Here is a 10,016-nt window from a genome sequence, read left to right on the forward strand (position 1 = left end):
CACGCTGTCATCATCCGTGAAGGATCAGTAGACATGGAGGGCGTCAACATCGATATAGACGCGGAATGACCGCCAGCCAAAGCTGTGACAACCAAATATGAACAATAAACACGCAAACCTTGAATGTCGTCACCTCGCGACGAATGAAAAACGTCCCGGCTTTGTTGAACGCGATCAGTTGTTTTTGTGATAAGCAAGCTCAGCTCTCTCACAAGGTTCAAGGATAGATGTGTATACGTTGAATAATGAGTGTCGTACCTGTGTCAGGTGCGCCGTCCCGGGTTGTGAATCAAAGGCTTGTGCTGTGGAGTTTGTCTAGTGGGAGGACCACCTGTTGCACAGGGCGGGGTGGACGCTCCTACCTGACCCAGGACGATGAGCTGCGTAAAGTATTGCGTAAAGTTTGCGTAAAGTTAAAACTATCGGAAAAATGTAAACGTCACATCAATAAATTCTTGGCTTTCATCCGCTGCGGAAATTTCAAGAAACACCCACTTGTTGTTGCCATAGCCATGTTTGGAAATCTCTGCGCCGTTTCCCAAAATGGTCCTATTAATTGTTAACTATTCCAGTGATGTGTGCCATGTGATGTGTCCAGTGATGTGTGCCATGTGGTTATTTCCATAACCAGCCGATCCGAGACCAAACAAACACATCAAAAACCTAACCTCGCCTGTCCACTCTACCGAGATATGGTGCATTGGCCAACTGAAAGACTGCATATGTTGGTGCAAAACTTTGTTCAACTACTGAATCAGAACTATATACTCATTCTAGAGACATGGCCTGTGAACTATCAGTGCATTGCTCTACACGGAGAAAATAACCAATAAGCTGCAGTGATAGTGCCTTGCTCTAAGTATTGGTATAACTAGATACAAATAAAGATGTATAGATAAATATATATGGATAAGAGAAAGAGGGAGAGAGAGAGAAAGAGGGAGGGAGAGAGAGAGAGAGAGAGAGAGAGAGAGAGAGAGAGAGAGAGAGAGAGAGAGAGAGAGAGAGAGAGAGAGAGAGAGAGAGAGAGAGAGAGAGAGAGATTAGTCTTGTGTAAGTGTGATGCCACACCTCACATTCCTTTCAGGTAGAACAAGAGAACACACCTACAGAACTGATTACACTGTAGAGTGCACACACACACACACACACACACACACACACACACACACACACACACACACACACACACACACACACACACACACACACACACACACACACACACACGCCTAAGGCGTGGGTGTGGAAGCCCTGGTGGCTAGGCTACGAGCTAGGCTCCGAGCTAGGCTGCTAGAGGACAGAGGCTCAGAGGGGCTGGGGGGGACTGTGGGTCACAGCTGCTCTGATTAAAAAGAATAGAAAATTTGATATCAGTAAAAATAGAAAAAGAAATACAGTCAGGTATGAACAGAGACTACATGCACAACAAATGTCTGTCACATAAACATAGAGAGGAGGGCAGGACCCTGGAATGTGGACAATAATGCTTATCTTGTGAGCTCCACCCAAAGACTTTACAAGAGGAGTTCACCAGCGCTCAGCGGCGGGCTGTGGAGCGTGGGCGTGGAGCGTGGGCGTGGAGCGGGAGGCCCATGACCCTTGCGGCCGTCGACCCTGACTGGTTTACGATTGGTCGAGGGAAGAGCTAACTCTTTAGGTCGCCGTTAGATAAACACGCTACTGCGCTCAAACCAGCGGGGAGCTTTAGGGCTGGGAGACCAGGGACGGCTTTGAAGTGGCACAGCCACCTACCTGTACAGACCTACCTGTGATACATGGTACAGACCAGCAGCACCTCCCTCCCTACCGCCAGCCTCCCCACCTCAGGCCCGGTGACGCCATGACGTCATCACCAGCGCCACGTCACCTCTGAGGTCTGGAACGCGTCAGGATGCTCAGGAATGTCCTCTGGAAGGTTCCGTGTGTGGAGATCCAAACACGTTCTCCAGGGAGAGTCAAACCCTCGACCGTTCTCATCCTGAGAGCAGACAGGTTCAACTCTTTCCCACCTCAACAAGACTTCATTTACACTTAAATAAAACCTTCTTATCGTATGCTCACATTTGTTACTGTCAGTCTGGCAGTCGTATAATGACACCAGACATAATACCACTAATGAAAAGTAGTGATTTCTAAGGCATGGTTCGATTAAAGAAGTTAAGGTATTCTACATGAGAACGTGACATGAGGACGGGTCTAACAGAGCACACACACGTCCACACTGTGGACACTATCTCATTATACGTCATGATAGCGCTCTGTTTGTTGTTGTTCTGTTTAAAGTGCATCATTAAGCCGTCTCTTCATGACTCACTCGTGGCGTGCTCAGCATGGGGGCGGTGGGGGCCACTCCACGTCTTTATGAACCTGATGAGGGCCGGGAGTGGCCGACCTTTGACCTCTGTGATCAGCCTGACGGCCACGGCGATACGACGGCTCACAGAGCGACGGCGCCGCCGCCGCCGCGCCGCAGGGCTGCACTGATCGCCCTGTTTTCTTTTTGTTCTTTGGGAACGTCCAATCACAGCTCCTCACTCAGCTGCTCCCGTCATCTGATTGGTCCAAAAAGCGGCATACTAATTAGTGTGTTTTCGGAGCGAGTGACTAGGGTCCGACAAACTACACCTCATTATTTGGTTCATAATTATGTTAGAATTATAAGATAAATCACAATAAAGATAATAAATGCCATAATGTTGATGGATTATGAGTGACATCAGAGCCATGACTCAGAGGCAGCTGTACACACCCTGACCCAGCGTCTATATGTCCTGTAACTCCGTGTTTGACCACTTAAGATAACCTCTCCCCACATTCCTGTACGCCCCTCGTACAAAACACAAACCAGAGGGTTTCGGTCAAAGTAAGTCAAACAACCAAGAACACGAAACACAACAGGGAAGGATATCGCTGAAATAAATCACTCAATCAATAAACCACTTCCTCAACTCCAGTTTAACATCAAAACCACACAGAGAAAGATCATCGGAACTAATCTGCTTTTATCCATGAAACTCTTTCATGGATTCCCCTTTTGTGAAGCACAAAATAATGTAATGTAATGAGTTCCTATATGCCTACTGCCCCCTTAACCACTCCATAGAGAGCAAGAGCAAGGCACTGACACTACAGGGTTGGGGGTTCTATTCCCTGTAGATCAGAGGGTAGAGCAAGGCACTGACACTACAGGGTTGGGGGTTCTATTCCCTGTAGATCAGAGGGTAGAGCAAGGCACTGACACTACAGGGTTAGGGGTTCTATTCCCTGTAGAGCAGAGGGTAGAGCAAGGCACCCACACTACAGGGTTAGGGGTTCTACTCCCTGTAGAGCAGAGGGTAGAGCAAGGCACCGACACTACAGGGTTGGGGGTTCCACTCCCTGTTGAGACCAGTCACTGTAGACTATGTTATGACTCAGTGTCATTCCTGACGCTCCTCGTCATCAGGTTCCGGTTGGTTCTCGGTGCTCCTTCAGGGAGCAGCCGTACGTCCTGCCCCCCGAGGCTCCTCACCCGGGCTCACCCAGGCTCCCCGGGCTCTCCCACAGACGCGCTCGGCGTAGCGCAACACACCAACACAACAACAGGTCGCTAGCGCCCTGACTCACGACGTGTTCCTGTCTGCTCACGCTTCCTCAGAGGTCTGAGTCCACCGGAGGCCTGGAGCGCCAGGATCACCTCCACGGCGTTTAGTACAACTACAGGGGAGTGGTGCTCTGATGGTTCACGTCCACAAACGGCTTTCTGTACCGCTTTACCTGCACTAAGAACACTCCTCTTCCTTCCGCCACACGTTATTGATTTGTAACGACTGGGCCTGATTATGTGCTTAGAATGAAGAGACGTGTCGGAGCATGACGGGAAGGGGAGATTAGACTGCAGTGAAGGCACCAAGGAAGCGTTTATCCTCCATTAGGATCCATTACTAAAGGACTGTGTTAGGATGTTGGTTGTTAGAACAAGATGGCATAATGTGTTCATTACTAAAGTACATGACTGGATCATTTGCTCAACATTAAAGTACAAGACTGGATAATTCATGTATTATCATACAAGTATACGATTGCATATTGTGTTCACTATTAAAGGTCAAAACTGGATAATGTGTGCATTATTAGTACCAGGCATTATGGGCTAGACACACATGTGCCAGGGTCATCATATCTCAACCTCTGTTTGAATAAATAAGAAAACTGCTTATAATTAAAATAAAGGACAACAGAGCAGGAGCCAATAACACCGCTAGGTTGTAAAAATGGCACATTTATTGCTACAGAACGGTGATGGGCATGTTGGTTCACTACAGGGTGACAGTTGACTACAGAAACTAGCGAGGGCTAACCCTTAGCACTAGGGAGCGCTAGCAGCTAGCATGCTAGCCAGGGCTAAGCCTAAGCACGCTTGCCAGGGCTAACCCCCAGCACTAGTGAGGACTAACCCTTAGCACTAGCGAGGGCTAACCGCTTACCATGGCTAACCCTTAGCACGCTAACCATGGCTAACCCTTAGCCCACTGGGGACGGCTAACCCTTAGCAAACCTGTTCCCAAACAGTTCCATATTAGAACAACATCAACAACAACAACAACCATAATGACAATAATTATAATTATATCGAAAAAAAAACAGCCACACAAAAAGGAAACGTAAAGAAAGACAGCGATATACTTAAGAAAAAGGAAGCATTAGGAGGCGGTACCACGCGTACAAGAGCGGAGATGAAGAGGCACCCATCGTCTTCTACGGGCGCGACGGCGTGGGGACGGCCGCCACCCCCTCTCAGCCTGTCAGTACAACAACACAAACCTCATCTAAGCCCAAAAGCGTCTTTTTCCTTTCATGAAAATTTTGAATGGTTCCAAAAATGGACGATGTATTTTACATTTAATGTTCCACCCATCACTCTTTAGCGCTCCTGCAGTGAAAAGGTTTCCCCAATATCTGCCAAATATATGTCATAGGCGAGCTAGATGTTAATTATATTCTGCGGGATTTGTTTCTACTTCAGTCAAGAGTGTGAGACAACAGGAGCTTCAACCAGAGAACGTTCTGTCAAGCTTCACCGCCGTTCATCCCCGAGGAGGAGGAGAACGTAGAAGGCCACCGTTCATATCATCTCAGCAGGACACACCCCGAGATGGAATACTATTAGATGAATGATACTAGTCCTAACACGGGTCTGCTGTGTGACGGTCCGTTCAGACTCGTCCAGGCTGACGTCTCATGAGCCTCTGCTTTCACGTGTTGTTTTACTGAGTTCTGATCGGATTCTGTACCAGGAGAGCGGCTTCCAGCCGACTCCAGATGGGATGCTTCACGGTGGAGTCACGGAGGAAGTGGAAACCTTTAAACTCAGGATACCGACCTTTTCCTTAGTCTACTGCTACAGTCATACTCAACAGACACTAGCTGAGACTTGAAGTGGCTCCTTTCAGTCAGCAGTGTGGGTTGAATAGGTTTATATGAGGCTGGCTGTTGGCACATTTCTAAAGAAGACCTTAACGTTATTATGTTTTAACTGTTGATGAGTTAGGTGGCAGGATTAGCTACCAAGCTAGAGCGATATCATGGGTTATAATGTAATGCTGATGTACTCAAATTTATCACATATTCAATACTCAAAATATTGGCAGGTTTTTGTTCTGGCAGTAGAGGCTAATATTAATAATTATATTATTTCAAAGCATAGGAGGATTTTATAAAATAAGCATAGGCTCCAATGATTGTTCAGTCTGTTTGTCTCTCTGTGTGTGTGTGTCGTAGGCTATACCATGTGGCAGATGTATCTTCTGGTATTATTATAACAGGATTAGTTGTACCATGCGGTACACGCCGTGGTACATGTGTTATTATTATATGATAGACTGCTGATTGTCCAGCCCGTCTACCAGAGAGAGTTCTTCAGGCGGGACTACGAGGCGGTGAGATGTTTGTACAACCAGCGCGGAAATAAGGACAGGTGGACGTGTTGCAGTGGAAACAACAGGAGTATAATATAGAAAACAGTATTACTCTGGAAAACATATCTTGTTGCTCGATTACATCAAACAGAGAAAAGATTTCAAATAAAGCCTTGTGAAAATAAATTCATCCGAAAAATTCATAAAGACGGTGACTGATGCCGTCTTAGTTCCAATCCAGTTCTAAAAAGATCAACTTTAACGGGGAACACAAAAAAACTACATGGACTGAATCTGCCTTGCACATAATCCAATATTTTTGGGGGAAATAGCTAAAAAGATTGTTTGCAGAGGAATTGCTCTTTTTCTTTATATCGGCCTATGTAATTCTTAAAACCCATCTTTACAAAACATTTACATATTTATCTCATCTCAGGAGCCAAAGCGGTTACTTACGTTCCTACTCCGATAGTTTAGCCATCAGATGGTAGACCTATACATAGGGGACTTAACACTGTGCTACCCAGCTCAACCAAATGTGCACCGATTATTACTATCAGACATATTCAAAAGTCTTAAGAAAAAGAATAAGAAAAAAGGAGGGAAAAAATACATTTAACACCTTTGTCATCATCATCATCATAATCATCATCATCATCATCATCATCATCACCATCACCCCCCCTCCTCCCAAATGAACACAAAGACCTGTGTTTTATGGCTATTTACATACAAAAAATACTATTAAAATGGTCATGTTATGGTAATGGATAATAAACAGAATATTATATACCATTTCGTTTTTCCAATGCTTCTGAGGAAGTGTGAAAAATGTCCCCTCAGATATGAACATAATATTGAGAGAAAAAATAATATTCAGGGAATTTGGACCTCACTACATTTTCAATGTGACACATTTTTTCATACACACACTGAAGTTACTTGTTCATATTTTAACAAAAACTGATACAACATATTTCTAAACACAAAATAACAACAGTCTACATGTAAAAATATAACTTTTACATACACAATTTCAAAATAATGGTAAGATTGCCATTTGTTGCATACAATTTACAAATGTCCGCGTTGTCCCGTGAGCACTGAGCGGCAGCGGCGCAGAGAGGCTCCCGGTCCGCCCCCCCGCAGGCGGCCAGTCTCAAAGTGTTGGGACAACGTCCAGGAACACAGTCACCGGAAACGTCCGTTAGAAAGTTTGATCAGGAGGGACCAATGAGGGGCCACGCCCAGTGAGGGGCCACGCCCAGTGGGGGCCACGCCCAGTGAGGGGCCACGCCCAGTGAGGGGGCCACGCCCAGTGAGGGGCCACGCCCACTGAGGGGCCACGCCCAGTTAGGGGCCACGCCCAGTGAGGGGCCACGCCCAGTGAGGGGCCACGCCCAGTGAGGGGCCACGCCCAGTGAGGGGCCACGCCCAGTGGGGGGCCACGCCCACTGAGGGGGCCACGCCCAGTGAGGGGCCACGCCCAGTGAGGGGCCACGCCCAGTGAGGGGCCACGCCCGACTCTGCCACCATTTCAGTCTTGGAAAACATCCTTCCACCAACAAAATGGCTGCCTCCTTATATAGCGTATATATTTTTGTACATTTATATAGATTGATTTTCAATTTTCAATAGATTATTTTCCAGTTTCCATGCCTTCCTGTCGACCGAGAAGGTTTTTAAGCATGACGTAGCAAGCCTTTGCCTCGGATCCATTTCATTTTTTTATTTTTCAATTCTATTTCTGACAGAGAAATCGGAACGGACAAAAAGCAATAAGAGACTTTTTTTTTTCTTTAAAAAAGAGCTAAACCGACAAAAAGTCTGTTTTACAATAAACAACGACACGTTTTGTACTCAAGACTACATTGGCTCACGGACAAGCCGATCAAATATTGATAGAAAGCTGATAAGCTATAATACAAGAACTATCGCTTCGATCACCATGGAAACGGCAACTTAATCTGGAGGGGATCGTGGGTAAAGGGCTGTGATTGGTTGCGAGGGATCGGCGTTAAAGTAGGACGAATGACAGCGGGGGGAGGGGCTTCACCAAAGCATCTGTCCGATTGGCTGGGAGCCAGAACACATGGTCTAAATACATACAAGCATAGAGTACATTAATTACAGTTTATGTTTGTTTTCTTCTTTTCTTTATCCAAAAAATACTTTTTTTTTTTCCTTTTTTTTTTCCTTTTTTTAATTCCCAGGTCTGGTAAAAAAAACCCGACTGCATAGAACCGACCCACGGAGACCAGGTCTCCAAACGTCCTTCTGCTGTTTCCATGATATGAACTCTAGAAAGGCACATCGGTACGAGTGTAAATGTTCAGATTGCATCTCCAGGGGAAGCCGAGGCTACGATGATCCTCTAGGGAGTACGGAGTGCCTAGCTCCTAGAGCCTAGAGCCTAGTGCCTAGCTCCTAGCGCCTAGAGCCTAGCGCCTAGAGCCTAGCTCCTAGCGCCTAGAGCCTAGAGCCTAGAGCCTAGAGCCTAGCTCCTAGCGCCTAGAGCCTAGAGCCTAGCGCCTAGAGCCTAGCTCCTAGCGCCTAGAGCCTAGCGCGAGGGTCGTAAGGCTGGGCTCAGGCTAACGGGAAGCTGCACCTCACAGGGCTAGCCTGGAGAGAGAGAGAGAGAGAGAGAGAGAGCGAGAGAGAGAGAGAGAGAAGAGAGAGAGAGAGAGAGGAGAGAGAGAGAGAGAGAGAGAGAGAGAGAGAGAGAGAGAGAGAGAGCGAGAGAGGCGGTGCCAGAGGAAGAACAGTCTCACAGATCAGAGCCAGGGAGGCTTGGGGTCTGTTGGGGGATTGTGTTTCCTCTGGATCCATGAAGAAGCTTCTTCTCCCTTCTTAAGATCTCCCTGACCATCAGGCGTACCAGTGGTCCCTGTTCACCAGCTGTGCTACTCCCAACCACCAGGAGACACCAGGGAGGACCAGTGATCACCAGGAATCAACCGTCACAACCATTAATCATCAGTCATGACCGCTGCTGACCCGTAGAGACCAGGCACAGCCTCACAACCAAAGGACCAGCATCAACAACCAGGGACAGCCTCACAACCCAAGGACCAGCATCGACAACCAGGGACAGCCTCACAACCCAAGGACCAGCATCAACAACCAGGGACAGCCTCACAACCCAAGGACCAGCATCAACAACCAGCAGGAAGTATCAGGAACAAACGGGAGATGGTCAGAAGGACCAGGAGCGATGGCAGACAAGAGGAGAGTAGTGACGGACACATGGACAACCCAACCGTTCATCTTCATGGGGAACGCCCACATATAACAACTAGCCAATCAGACCAGACTCCTGGGACATGAAAAGCAGGACTGTTCCATCGCCAAGTTTGATTGGACAGATCGGAGCGTAGTATTTTTGTCTGGGATTAATAAAGTACATCTTGCCTTATCTCATCCGGACGCTACAAACCGGTCTTTACATTGACCAGAGCTTCTCAGTGACTCTTTAGAGAGGTTCCTAAGAGAGTGTCCGCTTGATTATTACGGCTGATTGGCTGATTGGTTGATTGGCTGATTGGTTGATTGGCTGATTGGCTGATTGGTTGATTGGCTGATTGGCTGATTGGTTAATACGTGTTCCTGTCCTCTCTGAGACTAGGGGCTCAGGGAACAGGGCTGTCTCTGGTCTCTCCCAGCGGTCTCCCCTGACCAGACCAAAACCAGATGAACAAAACAAAACAGTGGAACATCGATTATATTTCCTTAAGTACACCGTTCAAAACGGGAATGTATGAGCAGGACTTCCCCGACCAATAACTTGTGAAATGCAATCGTTATCGAAATAATAGCTGGCTAGCAGGTCCGCTAGCAGCTAGCAGGTCCGCTAGCTGCTAGCGGACCTGCTAGCTGCTAGGTCCGCTGCTAGGTCCGCTGCTAGGTCCGCTGATGTCATCTGGCTCACTGCGGTGCCCTCAGGGGGCAGAGCGCTCACACACCAATTGGTTTTGCATCTTGTTTGTTGTATAAAGATGTAATGTAGATGGAAATCCCTACTTCTCCTCCCCTCTCCTCCTCCCTCCTCCTCCCTCCTCCCCTCTCTCTGAGTGACGGACTGCCTCTCCGTGTGTTCGTCTCTGATATGTCTTCTTC

General features: G+C 47.3%; 1 protein-coding gene across 1 annotated transcript in view; it reads right to left on the bottom strand.

The window, feature by feature from the left end:
- The window catches only part of LOC311363250 (uncharacterized protein), a gene marked incomplete at both ends in the record, with an annotated part of 20,843 nt that extends 15,000 nt beyond the window's left edge, over window positions 1–5,843 (bottom strand). The window contains 2 exons of the mRNA XM_084483220.1: window positions 259–315; window positions 5,820–5,843. Coding sequence (XP_084339346.1) covers window positions 259–315; window positions 5,820–5,843 — 81 coding nt within the window. The remainder of the gene's footprint in view (window positions 1–258; window positions 316–5,819) is intronic.
- Between the last annotated feature and the right edge of the window lie 4,173 nt (window positions 5,844–10,016).

This window comes from Micromesistius poutassou (genome assembly GCF_964030765.1).
Source record: "Micromesistius poutassou genome assembly, chromosome: 18".
In the NCBI taxonomy this organism is placed as follows: domain Eukaryota; kingdom Metazoa; phylum Chordata; class Actinopteri; order Gadiformes; family Gadidae; genus Micromesistius; species Micromesistius poutassou.